The 22893-nt window shown below is 34.4% G+C and overlaps 3 protein-coding genes across 6 annotated transcripts; 1 reads left to right on the top strand and 2 right to left on the bottom strand.

The window, feature by feature from the left end:
* The first annotated feature begins 1936 nt into the window (after positions 1 to 1936).
* LOC149730298 (nuclear RNA export factor 1-like) lies at positions 1937 to 21390 on the top strand. Of its 3 annotated transcripts, XM_089886942.1 has the most exons (22): positions 1938 to 2137; positions 2583 to 2751; positions 2963 to 3097; positions 3889 to 3997; positions 4397 to 4480; positions 5025 to 5129; positions 5334 to 5399; positions 5720 to 5878; positions 6417 to 6524; positions 6805 to 6914; positions 7176 to 7212; positions 7399 to 7520; positions 7886 to 8040; positions 8443 to 8601; positions 9008 to 9071; positions 9374 to 9455; positions 9848 to 10012; positions 10168 to 11487; positions 12680 to 16816; positions 16872 to 16963; positions 17640 to 17817; positions 17871 to 21390. In XM_089886942.1, exons 1-18 carry the CDS (start codon positions 2086 to 2088, stop codon positions 10204 to 10206), a joined length of 1920 nt encoding a protein of 639 aa, XP_089743068.1. In that variant the 5' UTR covers positions 1938 to 2085; the 3' UTR covers positions 10207 to 11487; positions 12680 to 16816; positions 16872 to 16963; positions 17640 to 17817; positions 17871 to 21390. The 3 variants fall into 3 exon arrangements, with proteins under 3 accessions (XP_089743069.1, XP_089743068.1, XP_089743067.1); XM_089886941.1 differs by having other exon boundaries at positions 17640 to 21390; XM_089886943.1 differs by lacking the exons at positions 12680 to 16816; positions 16872 to 16963; positions 17640 to 17817; positions 17871 to 21390 and having other exon boundaries at positions 1937 to 2137; positions 2975 to 3097; positions 10168 to 11137.
* LOC149730299 (uncharacterized) lies at positions 11800 to 17356 on the bottom strand. Its single transcript, XM_089886944.1, has 15 exons — positions 17116 to 17356; positions 16713 to 16880; positions 16114 to 16232; positions 15815 to 15944; positions 15674 to 15765; positions 15403 to 15574; positions 14971 to 15131; positions 14745 to 14797; positions 13986 to 14088; positions 13573 to 13725; positions 13331 to 13458; positions 13180 to 13265; positions 12673 to 12835; positions 12528 to 12616; positions 11800 to 12177 (listed from the first exon to the last, which is right to left on the bottom strand). The coding sequence occupies exons 1-15, from the start codon at positions 17222 to 17224 to the stop codon at positions 12077 to 12079; spliced, it is 1827 nt and encodes a 608-aa protein (XP_089743070.1). The 5' UTR covers positions 17225 to 17356; the 3' UTR covers positions 11800 to 12076.
* Positions 18016 to 22788, bottom strand: LOC149730297 (uncharacterized). 2 transcript variants are annotated; one of them, XM_089886947.1, is made up of 11 exons: positions 22648 to 22788; positions 21984 to 22205; positions 21411 to 21629; positions 20891 to 20998; positions 20731 to 20838; positions 20558 to 20665; positions 19899 to 20258; positions 19381 to 19521; positions 19236 to 19326; positions 19117 to 19163; positions 18016 to 19056 (listed from the first exon to the last, which is right to left on the bottom strand). In XM_089886947.1, the coding sequence occupies exons 1-11, from the start codon at positions 22664 to 22666 to the stop codon at positions 18947 to 18949; spliced, it is 1533 nt and encodes a 510-aa protein (XP_089743073.1). In that variant the 5' UTR covers positions 22667 to 22788; the 3' UTR covers positions 18016 to 18946. The 2 variants fall into 2 exon arrangements, with proteins under 2 accessions (XP_089743073.1, XP_089743072.1); XM_089886946.1 differs by having other exon boundaries at positions 22588 to 22772.
* Between the last annotated feature and the right edge of the window lie 105 nt (positions 22789 to 22893).

Below are 22893 nucleotides of genomic sequence, written 5' to 3'. Positions count from 1 at the left end.
GTAGTATATAGTCACCATTTAAACCGTTAAACCAAATATTTCTTAGCCACGGAAAAAAATCGTTCGTGCAATATCAATCACGAAAAGCATGAAACGTTTGCAACAAGATTCGCATATCATCACGTTTTTGATATTAACAGACCTAATTAACTAAACGAGCTTCCGACACATACACCAGGGCTCTACGGTATGTCACGACATTGCACAAACGCTATAGCCTATTCAAACAAAGACACGCGTTTTGATAACATAAATCAGTTTTACAATTGTTTCTGTTTTCTTTGCTGTGCTTTCACGATTTATGTGATAATCTACGAATAATTAGATCATGAATTGCTCCACAAAATATCCATTGGCTTTTTTATATCTTCGTTTTTGTAATTGATTTTCAGTTGTAAATAAATTACAAAAATGAATCTTGTGAAACTATGTAAATATATAATGCCCATTAGTATAGTAGTATCATAGAGTCAGACAAACAATGATTATAAAATAACATAAAATATACTGTATTGTTCGTGTAATAACTTTACTAAGCAGCAGTTGTAAAACGGCCAAATTACTCGTATGTCCATACAACCTTTTCAACCAAAGTAATAGTAAACAATGTTATAGTCTGTTGATGTCATTGTATGTGTAGTAGAGTGGGGGAAGATAAGACACCTTTTCATTCTATTTGTATATAAACATATGTTTATATACGGACTCTGATGTTATGTATTCAATGCAAACCAACGTTGCCTTTAGGACATTTGTTGCCGTCGCGTGTGGAGAATTGCCATTGGTGACTAAGCATGACGTCATAATGGTGGTTAGGTAATCGCAAAGTTAGTATAGACCAAGTTAGGAAACGGCGCTCGTGTCCGCCATTACGGAGCCCACAGAGCGTGAATCGCCTATACAAATGCATGGTCGGCATGTGTTCATTTAGCTCTTGTAAGCGATACAAAGTTAGAAAACACGTATAGCGGCTCCAAATTGCTTAGGTACTAGCAGATAAGGTGTTCGCGTTTTCCGATTTCATATAGACCCGTAAAGTACTAATTCAAGCGGAGGACCAAAAATAGTAACTCAGTATTGTTTTCCTCAATGTCACTTTGATATTGGGCCAATTTTACAAAGATACCTTAAGTTTCGTTGCCGGGTATACGTGTTAAGTTTGTGAGCCAAAAAGTAAAATCACGGCAATTTACATGCAAAACTATAGCCAGATACATCAGTTTATGGTAATGTTATGCGTTTTTGTTTATATTTTTATATTTTAAACATGTTCTTTTATGTTTTTGGTTAGTAAACTTGATATTTTCTGGTTTTTTTACTCTTTAATCGATTGAGTGTTCAATAAAAGTTGATTATTTTTGTGAGGTTTATTATTATGATAAAATATAACATTAGTAGAAAGCCATTTTTACGCGCAGAAGTGCTTGGTTCTTAAAAAATCGCATTATTTAGGCGAAAAACAGCACCCAGCAATGATAAAATGCTATGCCGTGGGCTCCGTAATGGTGGCGTCAATGACGTCATAGACGCGCGACAATGGAAAACAAGACTCGTTGTTTTACAATCCGTTTCCTAACTTGGTCTATACTAACTTTGGGTAATCGTAGGAAGGAAATTTCTGATTTCAATAAACTGCGGTAAGTACGAAACTTGTATTCGCTCTAGAAAATAGATCCAGGGATCAAACACATGTTAGGCTATATACGGTTACAACTGTTTGACGAAAAAATAAATCTAAAAGGTCACCTCGTGTCCAATAAGAGCAACGTTTAAATGAAATAAGACCTACAAAGCCATGAACGTGCACAATGATGTATTTTGAAGCGAGAAAGGAGAGAAATTTTCGAAGAAAAAAAGGTAAACCTACAGGATGTGCCTTTTAGTGAGAAATAATAAAAAAGCTTTGTCCAATGATGTACAAAACGGAGCTACTAACAACCAATCAATCGCGCGTGTTTGTTTGTGGAAATGGAAAATAAGAATTTGTTGTTGAATATTACGCATTATATTGAAAACTTTATTATACAATTTGGATATATTTCAAGGAATTAAATTTACTATCCTGTAAAAAATCTCACTGCAAATATGTGCGCATATAGAAGAGGAAATCGGGGCCGTGGGAATAGTTATGATTCAGGTTAGAAATTGAATTATTTTATAAAGTATCAGATTAACAATAGTAATGGTGATGCAATATTTTATATGTTTTATGGTACAAAACATAATTTGAAAGTTTATAACTTTTAGCATTTAACAAAGAGAATAAAATCTGCTGTATAAACCAACATAAGATATTTATCAGATAAAAGTTTAATTCAGATAAAAGCCAAGGGATATGTAAATGGCCGAAACGGTCCCTAACCCCCCTTGTTCTTCGCTATCGTGACCGAAGAGACGAAATAAATTTCATTCATTCATTCATTCATTCATTAGTGACTATTTTATGTTAGTGGCGTCACAATCAATCCGATGTAATGTGGATAATAGAACTATATGCACAGACACTGTTTACTTTACAGTGCTTTTTAAACCAACTTTAAACTTGATAATTTAAAATAATTCACAATTTATTTTTTCGTCAGGCGGATCTTCTCGTTTTTCCGAGCACGATGATAGATCTCGTGTTGAAACTCATCACCAATCAGATCGTTCCACTTCAAGGGGGGGTTACCGTGGTAACAGACGAGGCTCCAGGGGTCAGGGTAATTACAGGGGTAATAGGGGGAGACGGCACGGTAATCGACCACCGCGGTAAGTAGTGCAGATTGAATATAAGATTGGTTGGGATATTTTAAGTGAGATAAAGTATAATTTAATTTGTTCACCACGAATAAATATGCTCAGAATTGTTTTCGATTTTTTCACAACTGTATAAGTTGCGTGTAAAAGTTTAAACCAATGATCGAAACATTTTGACTTCACTTTTTAGCCGGTGATAAAAAAATTGAACATTTTTTTGTAGTTCGCATTACAGTTCAGGTCGAGGCTCGAAGTTTCGCAGCGATAGAGCTCCCTCTGGTGGCCAGGGTGACAATGGTAACTTTGAACAAGACGACGACGGAGACGTCAACATGGAAGGAACCGAAACCAGAAGATTGTAAGTCGATGGTTTACTGTTTACTTGTTAATATACTTGGTTAAAGAGATATGTATATATATTATAGAAATTTAAAAATGAGGTTTATTATCAAAATTTTATTTCTATTATGTTTCACTATCGTGAGCAGTGAGCACGTCACTTTCTGAGAAACAAGGGTGTTAGGGTAATGGGTCAAATCTCATCTGGCATAAATCTCAGGACATCAAGAACCTAATCTATATAGAATAGAATTTATATTATGTTAGTATTTGTGGTTAGAGAGCTATTGGAATTTATAAATTACATTTATTACCAAATTTGTATTTTTATTTTATATGGGTGAGGTTTTTGTCAAGGATTTGACCCATTATTTCATCACCAATGCTGTTGTTTGTTCGTCGCTTATGCAACTAATTTAACTAACTGTTTACGCGAAACACTCAGACCAACATAACTGGACTTCCATATTAGTCTTGCAACTCGGGCCATGACCTTTGTCTCCTATGCATGACAACATATGTTTTAGTACCTCGGTTCAATGCCTAAACAGATTTTACCCTGCTGTTATGTATCCAAACAAATAAACTAGCAGAGCCAAAGTATATTGCATTGACCACATTAATCAATGAGGTTCCATAATTATGTTTGATAACAATGAGTGTAACTGTTTTAACAATGTCACCCCAGATTTTACCCTGTTGTTAGGTGTCTATACAAATAAACATAGCTAAATTATTTTGCATTGCCAAAATTTATATAACTTTAACTACCATAAAATACAAACCCTAAATGCAAGCGATTTATTCCAGCAAACCATATGCTCGTCCAAGTAAAAATTACGACCGTAAACCACGCCATAATAACAACAACAACCAACAAAGTAGAAGAGAACCAACCAAAAACTGGTACCAAATAACCGTGAGTCTTCTGTTTTGCTTGTGTTTGTTTAGTTTTAATATAAAAATCAAATTTATGGGTCAGTATAATTGTAGTCTATGGAAGTTACCGCAACTTTAGTAATTACTGCTACGGTATTCGCTAACGCTGCAGAAAAATTGCTTCACTGCTAATGACGGCTTGACAATTATTCAAGTCATATATTTAAAAAAACGTTTTTATTATATCTATAAATATTTTATGTTTTTAAGTATAATATTGATTGATCAATGCGCCAAATTGCGGTATTAGGTTAAGTTTCCCTGAGAATTATATTCAGCAGCGAATCGAGGTGAATTTCATAACCTGCAACCATAATTTAAAAAAATATAAATTTTCGTAAAAGAAATTATATTGAAAATTTTTATTTTATTTTTACAGATTCTTAAAGGAAGTACCCTAGATGAAGAATGGTTAAAACAAGAAATTCAAACTTTGGCGATGGTTCAATTTCACCCAGTTCAGGTGAGTCCTAACTTTGATGTTAAATTAATTTATTCAACTTAAATAACAAACGGAGTCAATAAAAAGAAGTTGTGATTAATAAAAGTTGATTTAAGCAATGTTTCACTTAACGGCTACGACTGAAAGTTTTTTGCAAGGCTGTTTTTCAATCTGACCCCTCTCCCATTTACGGGGTTTTATGATACACCACTCACTTAAAGTTTTGTAAAGAGTATCGGTTTTAATGTGGCAAGTTTGTGATGCACCCTTGTATCCTTTTTTGTACTGGTGCGCTCATATATAGATATGTGGTGTATATATATACATGCACACACCACTTAAAGAGCACTGTATTACAGCTAATCGCATTAAATGGTAACCATGGTATCTGTGGTATAATAGCAAAGATTGTGGCGCCATTGGTTACAATACATTAGTAACATAACGAATAATAATATTTACAAAATTCGTTTAAAGTCTATGGCATGCTGCAATGTAAAACCTCCACAAACAATACAATACAAAATTACCATAAATCACAATTACCATCTATTAATGCCCACAGTATCACTTGGATGGCAATCATTCGTGTTTTTTCGTCGATGATCACGTAACAGCGGGTTCTATCAGAGATTGTAGCCGAAAGATAACGTCACCAGATGGTGAAGAGGTGGGACAAACGTTTTCAATTTATTTTTTTCTTGCATGAATTTACAGTTTAGGTGGACATTCGCGAGTGGAACCTATTTTAAAAACAACGGTGCTTAAAATCAAACTTTGTTAAACTAGCATATGTTTGGTACACCTATATAAATATGTTTTGGCAGTCATAACACTTTATAATTTATGATATATTTTGTTTCCTACATTCCAGGTTGCGATTCTAATGAGGCCGTACAACCAGTCACCAATCACTAACGACAAAATACCTAAAATTCAGGTATAAAATATTTTATTTATTTTTTGTATCAACTTTGTGTTATTTTAGAAACTTTGGCGTTCGATTGTGTTTGTGGTTCACTACTTTGTGTTTTGTGATAATATGTTTCTTTTCCAAGGTATTATGACCTCTAAACTTATTGAATGTAAATATAATGACAATACTGTAGATACAATAACTCGAAAGCGCTACTATTTGAAACAAAATAGAAATTATAACTCTGTAAGGGCTACCTATACCCTAATTATAAAGTGTGGCGTTAGTTTTAAAATATGTATAATTCCAAATTTACGTTGAAAATTTAAACCCCGTTTTTGCAGGAAGTTCTGGCTTCCAAATACAAGTCTGACACCCATCATCTTGATGCGTCCGCTCTCTTCAGTGATGAAGTTTTACGTGGCGAGAAGATTTTTCTTAAAGTAAACACAAGCGCTCACATGCATATCATTACGAGGATAATTGCTCAAAATATTTCAACGGTAAGTAAGATGTTGGGTGTTTTTAAATTTATCTTTTAGTTTGTGAAGTTAAGTTTAACATACCAGTAATTCTATCTGAATTAAAATATTTCAAACCCTATTCCCGCACTTTTGAAAATATGTGTGTTTAGGGAAATCCACTTTTTAGAGTGCTATGTTTGGGTGTTGGGGTGATGGGTTAATCCTGGCCTACATTCTAGTATCCCGAGCATACCTTACTGTAAGTCATTATTAACCATCAACCTAGGCAACAAACCTGGGGTGGCAGGGTGGGCGGACCAACCCTGGAATTTCCTGCTCTGCATTAATCAGTAATTGGTAAACATTAGGAACCAATAGGTTGGATTTATTTCACATTGTAGATGTAGTCCAACTATCCCTACCTTTCCTGCATTTTAAAATGTTTGCTGCCTTAGCCTATTGTAGATGTTTATAACCCATATAAATGTAACATACAACATAGAAAAAGTAGGACTTACAAAAACTTTAAACCCTTAAACACATATATGATGTTCATACTTATCTATATATTGTACAGTTAAAGTCACTGGATATTTCCAACAATCGTTTATTCTCGTTCGATGGATTGAAACACCTCATACCATTCACCCCTTTCCTACAAGAACTGAATCTTGCCAAGAACTCTGTAAGTATCGTTGCAAAACTTAAGATTTCCTAATTGAAACGTGTTTTTTATGTAGTTCGTGGTTCCAATTCTAATTTGGCCATATTTAGTTAAACTTTTGCTATTTAAAATAGTGGTATTTATTACTTAGTTTTTTTTACATTACCAAATATTTTAATTTTAATTCAAGTTAATAGCCTATAGGTTGCCATTATTTAGGAAAATTTGTGGCATTCAAAAAAAACTGTTGCTTTATTGCTTTTAGTGTTTATATTTACATCAGCAATCATTTAAATTTCAGTTAAAATCGATAAAAGAGCTTGAGAAGATCTCGTCTTGGGATCTCATCAAGTTAACCTTAGATGGTAACCCTCTTTGTAGTCAATATACTTCACAAACCGAATACATCAGGTTGGTAAATATAATAACGACCTTTGAAAATTAAAATAAAATTGTGTTAGTTAAAACCCTGATGATTCTGAAACTTAAGTTAGGGCTAAGGGTTAGGAGCCTTTGGGAAACAGACTGATATTAAAGCTCGGGTGTTAAAACACATGGTGTTAAACCTAGTTTACATATTGGAGTAACGTGTCACCCCAGGTTTTTTTTTCTGAAGTTAATTTATATCATTCAATTTTTATAAAATGTTTTCATATTTTTTTGTTTCTCCAGTGATGTAAGAGAATGGTTTCCTAATCTAACTTCACTGGTAAGTTTTCGTGTGTTCATTCTTATCTATAATTTCATACTTATAGTCAACCTAATGGTAACATTTGCCTAATACTATTTTTTTGTAATTTTCTGTTTGTTATTTACCACGTTTGGTATTTTGTTGGTGATACTTCTATCACTGTTAATGTGAAGATAAATAAGTTCCATTCATTCATTATAACAGGATGGTCACGACTTACCTGCCCCAGTAAAGTTTGATGTTGAAAAAGTTGAACTTCCAACTTCTGTCCTTGATTTTGTGCAAACTCCCAACGGAGCCGACACCATTAAGATGTTCGTTGCAGAGTAAGTGTCTATATGGGTAATGGGACAACTCTGGCTTATCTTACATCCAATAACTTGCTGTAAAATCTCAGCCATATAGAATAGAAAGTGCATATACAGTGTTGGGGTAATAGGGCAACTTATGCCTAAATCCTATATAAAATAGAATATATATATTGTGTATGAGCTTGTAAACTAACAAAAATATTACAAATTAATGACAAAATGTTGTTGGAAAATGTAGAATTTGTTAATGTGATATATTTAATATTTTGTGCTGATTGATAACAGATCCACACATTCATACTTAGTTGTTCCTTTTTGAGAAGTTTAACTAAATATTTTATGAATTGTAATTTTTCAGTTATCTTAATTTATTATTTCAGATATTTTAAATGTTACGACCAGTCACGAGCGATGCTTGCAGCAGCTTATCACGAAAACTGTCTCTTCACAATATCGATACCACCTTCTGCCAGAGGAGCTCCGTTAAGCAAATACTTCAAACATAGTCGGAATTTAAAACAAATCAAAACTATGAGTAAGCGTGTTCACGTTTTGCTTACAATGTTACCACATATGTAACTTATTTATCCTAGCATGACGGGGCAAGGACAGTCATTATAACACAGGTCTTCTTTTTTATACACCTCGTGCATGCTTACAAGTTACCCTGTCTGTTACTTTGTGTTTTTTTATGTTTGGCTGACAGTTTAAAATTGGCATATAGCTCGTGTAAGGTGTAGGTTCTTTCATTATTAGGAAAATCAGTGTAATTGTCACCAGCATTTCTCTCCATTGTTTATTTACGATTTTGGTTTTGTTTCAGAAATTCCTACTTTGTATAAATATGACCTAGCCTGCAAAAAAACTAAAAATTTAGAAAAAAAATAAAATGATTTTGAAAAATTGAAAACTGTTTTAAAAACCAAAATCTTTTCAGGTCAAAAGATTTCCACAATATCTCAGTGTCAAGCAGATGTGTTGGCGAAGTTACAACTCCTACCTAAATCTGAACACGATTTCTCGTCATTTCATTTGGACATTCTTCTTGTTACTTCTGAGGTTACAAACTTTATTGTGAGAGGAATTTACAAAGAGGGTGAGGGTTTATGAGATATCCCATGCATTGTCGCATTTTTTGCCACTGCAACCTACTTTTAACATTTTTTTCCTAAATTCTTTGCAGTTGTCTTTTTTTACTCTAGTAATATATATATAGCTATATAGGTGTATAGATCTTGTTGGTTGTTTGTTGAGTAGAAAGTCAGCCTTAAGTTTATTCTAAATAGCATTTTTTTACTTCACCGATTCGATTTCACTTGAATCTTTCAAAGGTTGTTTCTTTTTTTTTAAAACTTTAGCGGTACCTTTAGTCCACATTTTAACATCTCTATCCATTTATATATTTTGATTTTTCGTTGCTTAGCTTCTGTTCATGCTATTTCATGTTCTAACCATAAGGAAATCAATTTAAACCAAGCTAATTTGTGATTCCTTTTCCACAGTTGAAACGAATGGATTACTTCGAGCTTTTTCAAGAAGTTTTGTTTGTCAAGTTACTGGGAATGCGTAAGTTGTCGATTGTGGTTAAAAACTGGATTATGGATAACTATTTAGATAACTTGTCATACCTAGTCATATATTGCCTAATAACTTGACGCACCTGATCATACATTGTCTTAAAAAGTATTGCAGTTTTGCATCGAATTAAAGATACATGAGGTAACATGTCACCTTAATAACAGAAGTGACAAAAAGTTCCCTAAAACAATCTCCCGCCAACTTACATGCGTGGTAACTTTTCAGTTGACATAAGGTGTATGAAACAGCACATGTGTTATTTATCATAACTATAACGTAACTTTATTCAGGTTAAAGATAATCAATGAACAATTCTTTGTTCGAAATCCAACCCCTCAAGAAATAAAAGATTCAAAAGCAACGACAACCAAGGTTAGTTCGCTGTTGTGGAATTTCTAATTCCTTGATAAGTTAGTTTAAGATGAACTAAAATTATAGCAATGTTAGTGTCTTGCTGGTACCTTTAAATTAGCGTTGATTCTCAAACTTTTTGTTGTAATGCATTGGAAAACTATGCTGGATAAAAAGTGTCATTCATCCAATTATTTTCTCGTTTTCTTTTACAATAAAAGTTGTAACCAAACATACATTACTTTTTATGATATAAAACATCTATTTTTTGTTATATCTAGCATAAAAGTATTCAACATTACAGACATGCTCTTTGCTCTAATAAGTCAACTCTGGCCTAAATCTAAGATACCCTGGTAGGCCTCACCAATATATAGTAGAGTGCTCACTGCCACACTTCTCTTTTACCACAGAACAAAATACCCAGCGCACCAGTTGCCACCAATGCACCATCACATGATGATATGATCGCTTCATTTTCACGGGAGTCCGGTATGAATGTCGGATACTCCAGACAGTGTTTGGAAGAGAATGGATGGAATTATGAGAAAGCTGGACAAACTTTCCTGGAGTTAAATGTAAGTTTTGAAATTTCATGAAATGTAAATTATATTTGAGTTCATCTGGCACTTTTATTCAGTAGTTGGATGCTCGCACTGTAACCATGGATACTGGTGAAGATTTGTTTGTTTTTAATTTTTAATGATTATGTTTTCAAGCCTTTTTTTCCCAGGGCAAAGGTGCAATTCCTGCTGAAGCTTTTGTCAAATAGATATCAACACATTGTGCCTTAAGTCAGCATAAATGCACAGAAGAGTAAATTGGTACATGGAAGACTAAAAACATTTGAAAAAATACTATAATTTTTCGAAAATTCTATGTTATCATGCTTTAAAAAATCTGCAAAAAATTGTTTTTTTCGTTTGTTTTGTAAACTGTTGTGTTTTAACATGGACTTTTTAACTTTTACTTAAAAGCACAGGAAATTTTGGTGGCAACAAAATGCCAGGCGTGTAACAGGTTCAATTTTTCCTGTTCTTTGCTAAAATATTCAGTGGTTTTAGGGGGAGTTTGTTTTGGGAAACTATCGAGACAACTTTTGCATAAGTTTAAATTGGAATTTCTGGAAAAATTTATATTGACAACGCCAAAAACTTGTATTACTGCTTGTATTACTAAAAAAACTTGAATTACTGCAATTTCTATTTAAACTTTTACCAGCAAATGCTACTTGAAACTTTTCTGTCTCTTTTGGAATGTATAAAAGAAGAATTCAACCATTTTATTTTCATGAAGAATTTGATGATACATTCGTAAAAGACAACTGGATCACTTTCAATCTACCTTATTGTTTTTATTACTGAAGAAGAAAAAAACTACAACTTTCTGCGCATCAAACTAAAAAAAATCGCATTTCAAAAAAATGCATTCTACAACATGCTGTACAAATGTTTTATTTCATCATAAACCTTTGCATTAGTTGTCTTACCAAATTAGTAGGTTTAGTTGTTTTACCACTGAATATTTCATGTACCTGTTCCAAATTTCAATCCGTTGTAATTTTCTATAGCGTGAGGCAATTTGTGGAGTTTTCATGGCTTTGAAAGGTCGAGTTTGAATTGGCGATTTATTCAAGACTTTGTCTAGAAAATACAAAAGACTTTTTAATATTTTCTTTGTGTATTAAACCAGGCAAAATGTTCGTTTGTTACTTTATCCTCGCGTGGCCGGAAAACGACAGTCGTTATAACACGGGTGTTAATACACCTCGTGCAAGCTTACGAGTTACCAAGTATGTTACTTTGTAAGTGATTATAAAAACAGATAGAGAATCGTAATGAACTAAAGATAATAGGTAGGGCCGTATCAAATGTTGCTTGTATAATGTTGCATACGCGCATATTAACATCGGGATACCATCGCTTTTCGGCGGGGATAAGAACCGCCAACCCCGCCAAATTTAGTGCGCGTCCTACCGATTGGAGTGCGCCAAATGGAAATAGAATGGTGCGACTCCTGTTGATGGGAATCGAATATAACCAGCAATTAAAGGGTATGTTACAATTATTGAATGTAAAACTATGTTAATAAGCTTCTATTTAGGCAACTTATGTTTAAATTTTAACATAAATGCCTGAGATACTCTATAAGCTTAATGAAGACATTAATTAGTCCGTTTAAATGTGTATTTTAAAACCACTTATTAAATTTTCATCATACTTTTCCTGAGAAGTAACTGTTGTATCAATTATAACTTTTATTTTTAAGAATCAATTTGCCTATTCTACTTTTATTGAGATATAAAAAAGACGATTAACGCACTGCAGTAAGTAGAAGAAAGACACACATCATAGAGAATGCACGATTTTATTGTAAATTAGATGCACTGAAATATTTATAGAATACGTACATTTTTACGATGTATATATAATAACATTTATAGGCTACCCTGAATTGAAAAAAATAAATATATGCTAAAATTGAAAAGTTAAATTATATACAATCTACACTTACAATAGCTAAATAGTTTATTTAAACCTTTACCAAACTAAAAAGTAAATACATTTTATGTGTTAGTTAAATTAAGCATTAAAATGTAAGAAAACAAAAGTTAAATATATATATATATATACAAGGAAAGCTCAGCGGTAGAAAATCATGACGGTAGATAAAATATCTTTTGTTGAATGGGCAAAGTTCTTACTATTGTGGTAATCTGAATTACTAACTTTTCCGTTCCACTCTGTAAATTAATAAACAAAGGAAATTTACTTATCCCCATGTGGCGGGGCAACGACAGTCGTTATAACAGGTGTTCTGTTTCATACACCTCGTGCCAGCTTACGAGTTACCATGTATGTAACTTTCTGACTAATTTTTGTTTGTATGGCTGACAATTTAAATAACTTATTAGTGACCACTGGGTCGAGGCAATTATTGTTAAGTGCCTTTACTAAGGACACATAACCAGCGCCAAATTAGTAAACAGATTGAAACAACTATTTTTTTAGTCACCAAGAAAATTGATAGCCAGTAGCAATAAACAAATATAGATATAATTGTAAGACTATGTTGTTTTTTTAGTTAGCTAACCAGTTAAGTCACTGCAGTCTTTTGTTTGTTGAGAATATCCATTTTGCACACCACCAATGCAGACGTATCTTCCATCGCAATTATTTAATCTAAAATAAAGACGACTTCTGTATTTATCCAAATATTTTATTCACACACCACATACTTTACAGCAGGACACATAGCATAGTATGTTCCAGTATATGATTCAGCACGGATCTGTAAGAATCCAGTTGTTGTTGCATAGTGCATGGAAGGAGGGACAAAGTTGCTCAAAGTAGATTCACCAATTGTGTATGTCACCGGTACTACTAAATGGCTGGATGGGACTGAAAAAGTGCGTTGTAAGAAGACTCAGCAAATGTGGGTTGTCAGAACTAGTGTTACAGAAAGCCATTAGACTGTTATTAGAAAAGTTGAATCATTTAAATTAATGCTCACAAAGGGGTTTGTGAAATATAGTATCTAAAACTAGATCACCAAAGCCTTGCTTTAAATTTAATTATGCCCATTAGTGACCACTGGGTTGGAGCAAATGCGGTTAAGTGTCTTGCTTAAGAACATAAACGGTAGCAGCGATGAGCCTTGAACCAATAATTTCTAAGCAGGCATGCTAACCACTTTGTCAGGGATCTAGACATAATAGGAAGCCAATGCGAACAGTGTTTATTACCTGACCAGGTGTAGTTTTTAAAAGGCTGCAACATTTTCCTCAGAGTTGATTCCATCTGAGCTTTTGCCACAAGTCGTCCAGCAGTTCTAGAATAAGAAGAATTGTAAGAAGAAACTATTTGTATTGATATGAAAGTTAAATCTACAAGTACCTTGAAAGCATGGTGTAACCGAACATCACTCTTCTTGGGGAGTTTTTTATATATACATAGTAATAGTAATAAGTAGCATGTTGATTGATTGTTTCTGACAAAGTAAATGTGCTAGATGAAGCCCAATCCTGAAAACATTAGATACAAAATTTTATTTTCTTGGATTTAAAATAAAGGTAGCTCCCAATGATTAACCACATTGTGAAATACTGTAGGGGGTTTAAAAACATAAAAAATCAAACCTTTGTATTGTTGACTGCAAAGAAAACATCACAAACACTTGAAACATTTCTTCCATAAACGCATCTAGCTCTGTATTTTAGCTCAAAGTTGCCTTCTGTTAGTTTACCATTGTATAATGTGGTTGGGTCAGAGGATGGTCTGGAGCTTTGAACCTATAACAGAATAAAATCCATTTAATAGATTGTTTTTGTTTTTACGTATGCTAACACAGATTAAACAATAATAAATTAGTTTTTAAATAACTGATCGGATTGTTGCTCCCACCCAGTGGCCATTAGTGGGTTCTCTGGCACGAGGTGTATGAACATCCGTGTTTCAACGACTGTCTTTTTCTAGCCACGCGAGGATAAAGCAAGTTCCATTCATTCATTCATTGTCAAAAACAAAACTATCAATATGTTTTATAACTTACCCGGTTATATCCGGAAGAACTCGAGTCTGGATTTTCAATTGCAGTTACAGCAATAAATGGATGAGATTTTCTGCTTACTGATACACTTCTAATGTATGAGCATCTGTAGATTAAGTGATTAAAATATTGCAACATGTATTGTGTAAGTAAATACCATTCAGTTTAACATATATTTGTAGGGTACTATTATCATGATCCTAATGTCTTCATGGTTGTATGTATCGGTTTAAAACTAAAACCGGCTTTAGCAATTTTGGAACTTCTATTTGTGTCACTTATATTGTTAAGTTAGTTTAAGTAAAACTGAGCAGAAATCTGTGTTTTATGCACTAATATTATGAATGAATGTAACTTACTTTATCCTCGCGTGGCTGGAAAACGACAATCGTTATAACATGGGTGTTCATACACCTCGTGCCAGCCTACGAGTTACCATGTATGTTACTTTGTGGGTGATTAGTTTTTGGGGGGGATTTTTTCATTTTTTTTTATGTATGGCTGATAATTTGGACAACCCATTAGTGACCACTGGGTTGGAGCAATTGCCGTTAAGTTTTGCCCAAGGACACATACGCCCACAATGGTAGCAGCGACGAGCATTGAACCCATTACCTCTGGGTTACAGGCAGGCACTAACAACTTTGCCACAGCGCCGGACTATTATCATTTAGAAATTTAACATCAAAATTTGTAGTAAACTGTTTTCAGGACAAAGTTTCCAAATGACTGCTTATAAACTATAAGTGCATCTAAACTCACTTGTGTTCTTTTCCATAAGCCAAATAGTAAGAGCATCGAAAGTTTAAATACATCTAAAAACATTAGAAAATATGTTAAAGAAAACAATAGTTTAAAGGTGAAGTCTTGTCGCATGGCAGACGAAATGTTGGAAATACACTATGTTTTATACCAGATGAGATTATTCCTTGTAACAGAACAGTAGAAGAAGTTAGGATCTGTGATTTCGTATTCACTATAAACTTACAATCATTCCATAACTGGTAAAAGTACCACTTCCAGCATTTTGTAAACGATCAGTTGAAGTGCCGTATGTATAATTGTAAAAGTCTGGGATTCCTGAAATCAAGCTTGGAGAGAGAGCTGCTATTGCATCAACCAACTTGTTCATGTTAGATGGGTAGTTTACTGAAACATAAAGTTATGCTTTATTCTAAAAGCTATATATTTCAACATTGTGTGTGTTTAAGTTGTGATATATACTAGAACTACAGAAACTGAATGATTACTTGAATATATATATTGGCTCCTCTACTATAATATGGTAAACATTATTTTACTTATGTTTGGTCTTGATTTATATACCAAAGAAGCCAACATGTATTTAACCATGCCGGGTCATAAGAACAACAGAATATTAATATGTGATGCAAAACAAACTACTTTCTGTATATCCTACCAGCAATTGTTGTTTTTGGGTTCATTGGATAATGCCTTGTGTATGTTGTGAATAGATTCCCACCATGTTTCTCAAGGAAGTTGTTACTTGTGTGATATTGCAAGCTTGCTAAGAATCGTGATTCATCCACAGGTGTTTTGTTTGGTACATGGCGTAACATCAAATTGGATGCCTAGCAACAAGGAAGTTGAATGAATCATGCAGTTTATTCATGTGCTTGCACGATAATCGTAAGAAGATAATGAATCATAAGGTTATTTTAATAACAAACCTTCATGGTAGAGTAGCCAGTGTTTTTATAATCAGCTAAAGTTGCTTCTTTAACAGTTCCAAATATGTTTGTGTTTTCCCAGTTTTTTGAAACTAAAAGGTTCAATGTTATTTGAAAAGTTGATGATCATAAGAATCTTACTTTTTGAATACTGTGCTTGATCATTACTGAACCACATATCTGCAGTTGTGCATTTTCCATTGATATCATTCTCATGAACAGATGCTACTAAAGTCCAACCACCACCAGATGTTGTCATGTCACAATAAACCTGGATTAATAGCATTTATCTAAATAAACATAACTCAAATCTAAATTTCAGTGTTTTGTTGGAATACAACAACAAAGATCAGATTAATTAAAACAGCGAATAAAAGGGAATAGTAAATAACAGTCAGTAAAGTAACAGTCGTTACAATAATACAAAATGAAAAATGTACCTTAAAGGGGCTCTCACTATCAACGGTTTGTATAAAGTAATACCCATCACTCAAGACATTGCTGGAGTTCTTTAGGTCCAAACATGATGTAGCTGGATTTTTTGAGGATCCATAAGCTTCTAATAAATATTACATATCATTTATCTCTTTTAGTTAAACCAACAAAAATCAGATTAATTAAACCAGCGAAGGAAAGGGGGCAAAAAACAACACTTGCTAATAGTTACTTAATTAAAAGCTTTGCTGTTTAACGTGAAGCAAATTCCCAGTTACAACTACAGTATGTGCTTAATCTAAATGTATTTGTAGTCGGTATAACTTAATATAGAAGTAGATTAAGTGCTACATAATACTAAATGACAAAAGTCCAACAAATTGTATTTAGGTGTAGCGACCACGCTTATTTTCTTCCAACTAAATGTAAATATGTTTTTAACTGTAAGCGTGTTTTAACAACTGTTGTTTTGTCGCTATATCCTGTCTTTTCGTTTGAAACATTTCAAATCTTCGCTACTGTAATCGAAGAGACAAATAAAAGTTATTATTATATTTTGATTCAAATAGAATCTACTAAAGATAGAAGTATGTTCATACAGAACCTGTGGTTGTGATTGGAGTTGTATGGTTGCATTTCTTCCCACTTGAAGCCATGGAGTAAATTCCTGCTATAGCTACTGCCAGCACAAGTACAAACACCACACAGGTGAATATTTTCCAGAACTTTAGTGACACTTTTACAGCTTCCACTTTTGCTGCAGGTCTTTTTGCTGAAGCCATAACTTTTATTTAGTCTACCAAAGCTGTTCTGGTAATTTCTACTTCGAGAACCAAGATTTTGCAACTTATTCAGGTCATCTTCATGCCTTTAGACACATACAAAATTACCCACAAAGTTACATATGCGGTAACTCGGACACGAGGTGTATGAAACAGAATACCCGTGTTATAACTTCTTTTGTTGGCCTAGATATATAACATATACGTGTATTTATATAAGACTACCTGTTTCCACTGGCTTCTTAACATCTAAATAACCATGTTTAATGCCTTTAAATTCCACCTCATACAATTGTTCAGGCTCAGGATTGTTTTGGTATTGTGCTTCCATCATAAAGAGTTGTAGCCAGCCAGTTATCAGATTAAGATATAATGAATATGATGGTTTAACAGTATTGGTAGCTTTATATATATTGTTTGGTACAAAGGTTTCTCATGTGATGATTTCATATTTGCAAAACAAAGTCATCACCTTACTTGAATTATATACTCATTTAACTTCTTGGATGAGTCAATACAATGTTACAAACAAAGTTTGAATGAGTCAATACAATGTTATGAACAAAGTTACCAATATCTGTTTAACCTAATACTAACTTTAATCTTATTGGATATTTGAGTGATATATAGAGTGTAAAGTTATATACTTCATTACTTCCACTTACTAGTGGTCCAGAAATCTTTAACTGTTACTGTCAGATTAAACCCCATTGTGTGAGCTTTTAACAATAGGCCAACTCCAATTCCAGGGTACAGTATGCATCACCATAGGACTTTACTCAAGAAATATAAACACAAACAAAATATGGGATTCAGGTGCTAATGGGATCCAATCTTACCCCACAGTATACTTACCCACAAAGGACTTATTACTCATATAAGGACTTCAAAAAGTTGTTTGAAATATAGTTATCAGAAAGTGGACAGGTAAGTTTCACTATTTATATACACTGGGGATTTATGAAACCTTGTTTCAGTAGCACTATGTAAAATCTCATGCACTTAAACCAATCCGGCATAGTGGTTGGAGCAATTGCCTTTGGACCCAATGGTAATGGATAGATGGAATCTTGTAGTAGCAAAAGTCCTACTTGCATAAACAGAGTGGATTATTGCACACATAACTATAGGTAGATGATTTTATTTTTTCTGAAAGGATGACAACTTGGAAAACCACATTACTGTTAAGTTTTTTCTACTAGCAAACGTACATCAACACAATTAAGTATGGAATACAATGTCATGTTCTTATAGTTATAACTATGTATATATAACATATTACTATGTATATATAAAAAGTATGGAATACAATGTCATGTTCTTATAGTTATGGTCATGAGAATACGGTAATTCAACTCTGTAAATGGTATTTGTTTACTACAAAAATGGGACAAAAACAAACGAATGAAAACCTATTCCATGTTACCCCACCCTATGATACAACTTAACTTGGGATACAACACACCCGATATTATCCACACAAGAAAAACTAGTTGGACAGACACAGCATAGCTTTAAAGGCCAAAAGCATGAAGAAACTGAACATACCTATTATAGTAGGGCGGGGGAAGATGGGATATCTTTAGCACATAGTATCCAAATTTTCTGATTGTATTTAAAACAATTTACACCGGTCTATGGGAGTCGTGAGGATACAGTTTTATAATTATTTGAGTGTTCTTTGTGTACTACCAAATGGGACGAAAAAATAGAATGATAAGGTGTCCCATCTTCCTCCTCCCTACTAAATATTTATTGCCGTGGGGTAGGCTGGGACGTATTTAGCACATAATATCCGAAGATCCTGATCGTATTTTAAACAATTAACAACGGTCTATGGGAGTCGTGAGAATGCGGTTTTATAATTCTTTGAATGTTCTTCGTTTACTACCAAATGGGACGAGAAAATGGAATAAAAAGGTGTCCCATCTTCTCCCACCCTACTACACTACAAAAAAAACAATTCCGAAGAAAGACATGAATTTCTGTTATACACAACATGACAGTTATGACATATTATGGCACAAAATATCCGTGGTGATGTTGGTAATGAAAGTTACTTCAAGTCTTCGTACAGTGCGACTTGTGGTATGGTGTGCACGTTTTCATATATTGCAGAGCATGGAAGTTCTGGTATATCCGAGTATACGTCCGGCTCTATATGGACTAAAACATCAATTAATCCGGCGTTCACACAATGCAGATACTTTAGTTGTTCGTATTTACCTGTTTCGTCGCCACATTCATCATTATTATTTCTCTTAGCGTTGGCTCTGTCAAAAATAATTGAACATCAAACCCATAAGTTGTAAGTTTTAGAATTCTGTTGTAAATTTTAGATTTACCTTCGTTTGTAACATAACAACCCGGAAATAATAAAAACAGCGAGTAATACGATGGTTCCTCCAGGTATTACGTAAACAAGGTAGTTTATTCCTGCAACGAAATTGTTGCAAGTTTAAAATGAACGTAATGTTAACTTCATCCAACCTGTTGTGTTTTGAACATTGGATATTTCGCAATGCAAACCATCAAAGCCAGGAAGACAGTTGCAGTAGAAATGACACCCGCTCGCCGAGCAATTTCCACCGTTTTTACATTTTGTTGATGAACATAAATCTCTCCCGTTGACTTAACGAGAATCAAATTATACGACATGCGATGATTTAATTAGTATACGACTTGAATGAATGACTGAATGATGTGATATATTTATCCTTGCGTGGCTGAGCAACGACAGGAGTTATAACACGGATGTTCTATTCCATACAACTGGTGCTGGCTCACGTGTTACCACGTGTATGCAAATTTGTCGGTTATACTATTTTGGGATTTTCGTATGGCTGACAATTTAGGCAATTCATGAAGGCCCACTGAATTGGAGCAATTGCCGTAAAGTTTCTTGCCAAAGAACACACATACGCCCACAAAGTCAGCAACAACGAGCCATGAACCCGTAAAAGCCTAAGTAAGACTCTTAAAAAAAGCCTAAGTAAGGCTATACGTACCGAGTTTCTCGCAAGCATATCCCAGTCTCCTGCTGCAATTCTCTGCAGACCAACTTCCATTTACAGCAGTTGATAAACAACCATCGTGAGCCATCGTTGATGTATTGAAACCATCAACGTTGCTACCATCTAACCATTTCCACGACGAATTGCTCTCTTTACCTCCCAGCCATAATGGTTGGGAATCCATCCACAGCTGGTTGTATTGGTTAATGATGACGTTCGATTGGTTCGACTTACCGATGGCAAGTTCTGCTTGAAGTGAGTTACATTGTATCTTGGCATCTTCATACGATTTCATTTGTGAAGGAATTTTGTTGATATGAATCGTACAACCATTTCCGAAGTCTTGAAATTTCGCTGTATAATATCAACGAAATATTGTCATAATTTAACATTTAAACTTTTACAGTTTCGTTCACTAAATCCAAACAAACATAGTAGGGTGGGGGAATAAGGGACACCTTTTTATTCTATTTTCTCTTCAAATTTAGTAGTAAACAATGAACACTCAAATAATTATAAGACTGTATCCTCACCGTTGTTAATTGTTTAAAACACGATCAGGATATTTGGATATTATGTGCTAAAGGTGTCCCAGTTCCCCCCACCCTACTATATGTTCCTACTTTCAACTGCATCACACATACGATTCTTACCAATGCTACAATTTTTCCCCTCATAAGCAAGTTGACATTTACACTTATAATCGTCAATTTCTCGAACACAAGTACCGTTGTTCTGACAACGATTCGGCAAACAAAAATCTGTAACATAAAAAGTTAATAACAGTTAATAAAACAACAATTATACGCCGGTCAAACAGTCTTACCATTTTCACAATTTCGTCCGCTATAGCCTTTCAAACATGTACATGTATAATTCCCCGGTACCTTGTTGCACGTTCCTCCGTTTTGACAAGGGTTTGAAGCGCACAAATCTGTAACCGAAACTATATAAGTCTGTCGTACAGTATTATCATGTATACGGACCTATTTCACAGTTTATTCCGTTGTAACCTGGCGAGCAATTGCATCGGTATTCGGTTTCCATTACAATACATTCACCATTGTTTTGACACGGTCTTGACGCACATAAACCTGCACGATAATGTGTTTTATATTGATTTTAGAGTAGCATTTGATTCTTTTCCCTTTATATTCGTCCGGCGCCGTGGCGTAGTGGTTAGCGCGCCTGCCTGTAACCCAGAGGTAATGGGTTCAAGCCTCGTCGCTGCTACCATTGTGGGCGTATGTGTCCTTAAGCAAGACACTTAACGGCAATTGCTCCAACCCAGTGGTCACTAATGGGTTGTCCAAATTATCAGTTATACATAAAAATGAAAAAAATAATCCAAAAAAATAATCACCCACAAAGTAACATACTCGGTAACTCGTAAGCTGGCGCGAGGTGCACACCCGTGTTATAACGACTGTCGTTTTCCGGCCACACGAGGATAAAGTAAGTTACATTCATTACATTCATTCATATTGTTTAGAAACCTAAGCATACCTCGCTGACAGACATAACTCTTTTTTCTGGTGCATTCATCGTCTATCCAGCCTCCTTTAGTATTGTTGTAGTTGCTTATCTGATTATACGGTGTCATTGCTGCACACCAAGTAAGTCCTAATGCACCATTAGGTTCAACACCAATCCAGTTTTGATAAACATTGACAGATCCAGGTTGTGGTAGTAAAGTCCCATCCCACCATTCCCAGTTATTGGCGTCTGCAGAATAACTGGTCAGATTAATTGGTAAATACAACTACAAATTCTTTAGAGACTGATGATGCCATTTAAGCGAAATATATATATCTTATAATTGTGGGCTTGGAGGTATATACTTGATTTTTGTCTGTTATGTTTTCGTAGCACCAGATTTTTACTGTATTTTAATACACAAGAATTTTTCAACTATATGAGCACCAGATCAGGTTCAGATTCGCGGAATTTATTATACATAACTATACACATTCATGGTGCTTTATGATATATGTTTAAAGAAGTGATTATTATACCACCAGCTTTCAAAGACTATTTAACAATTTCTTTATAGCCGTACGATATATATATATTATTTACGTGCTTGACGCAAACCACCGATCCAGTATCCCCAACTCCAAACCTCGGCCCACCAATTTGGAAGGAATTGTTGCAAGTAAGGAGTAATGATATCCTGCAAAGCTCTATTTCTTATAATAACCAAGTCGCCAAATATATCACGGCACGCAAGCCGGGCTTCATGGTATGATTTCCGCGTATGGAAGATCAGAATCTCGCTTCCATTGTAAACTGCTCTGTTCACTGAAATATAGTAAGGTGGGGTAAGATGGGACACACTTTTATTCTCTTTCCGCGTCCAATTTGGCCATTTGGTATAATAAACGAAAAATTATTGCAGAAATAAATAACTGTAGTCTGCGGCTCTAAAAGAGCTCTGTTAATTGCTCAAAACACAAGAAGTATGGGATATTATGTGCTAACGGTATCCTATCTTATCCCACATTATTATAGATGTAGTATGGTGGGGGAAGATGGGACACCATTTCATTCTATTTTCTCCTCCCTTTTGTAACCGTTTCCTTACGACTTTCATAGACCGTTGTTAATTGTTTAAAACACGACCAGGACATTCGGATATTATGTGTTAACGGTATCCTATCTTACCCCACATTACTATACATACCTTGACCATCAGTAGTCGGTGCCAGGCTAAAATAGAAAACAAAAACGCAACAAAACGCACCTAATCCGAGCTTTCTCATTTTCTGCTGTTAAATTCAAATAAATCGCAACGTGGCAGGAGCAGTTTAAATCCGAACCCGGAACTTTCTTGTACGACCCTCACGCGTGACCTGACAAGGTTTACATTTACATGCAATTTGCTAAGAACCAAATGTTCGGTTTTACTTCCGTATTTGAGAAAACAACTTTCCTACAACCCATCGTAGGCAGGCAAATCTTATACGTCATGACTGTCACTTGTTACTTG

This window comes from Ciona robusta, chromosome 10 (genome assembly GCF_009617815.1).
Source record: "Ciona robusta chromosome 10, ASM961781v2".
NCBI lineage: Eukaryota > Metazoa > Chordata > Ascidiacea > Phlebobranchia > Cionidae > Ciona > Ciona robusta.
This window is presented reverse-complemented; position numbering and strand designations above follow the sequence as displayed.

Coding starts and splice junctions, on each gene's coding strand:
- LOC149730298 (XM_089886942.1), top strand. CDS start 2,086: ATGTGCGCATATAGAAGAGGAAATCGGGGCCGTGGGAATAGTTATGAT. Junction 6,525..6,804: donor TGAATCTTGCCAAGAACTCT/GTAAGTATCGTT, acceptor TTTAAATTTCAG/TTAAAATCGATAAAAGAGCT. Junction 6,915..7,175: donor TCACAAACCGAATACATCAG/GTTGGTAAATAT, acceptor TTGTTTCTCCAG/TGATGTAAGAGAATGGTTTC.
- LOC149730299 (XM_089886944.1), bottom strand. CDS start 17,224: ATGATGGAAGCACAATACCAAAACAATCCTGAGCCTGAACAATTGTAT. Junction 15,132..15,402: donor CCCAAAAACAACAATTGCTG/GTAGGATATACA, acceptor TTTATGTTTCAG/TAAACTACCCATCTAACATG. Junction 13,459..13,572: donor TTGCAGTCAACAATACAAAG/GTTTGATTTTTT, acceptor TAATGTTTTCAG/GATTGGGCTTCATCTAGCAC.
- LOC149730297 (XM_089886946.1), bottom strand. CDS start 22,666: ATGAGAAAGCTCGGATTAGGTGCGTTTTGTTGCGTTTTTGTTTTCTAT. Junction 22,206..22,587: donor ACCGACTACTGATGGTCAAG/GTATGTATAGTA, acceptor ACTATATTTCAG/TGAACAGAGCAGTTTACAAT. Junction 20,259..20,557: donor GGGGAAAAATTGTAGCATTG/GTAAGAATCGTA, acceptor GATATTATACAG/CGAAATTTCAAGACTTCGGA.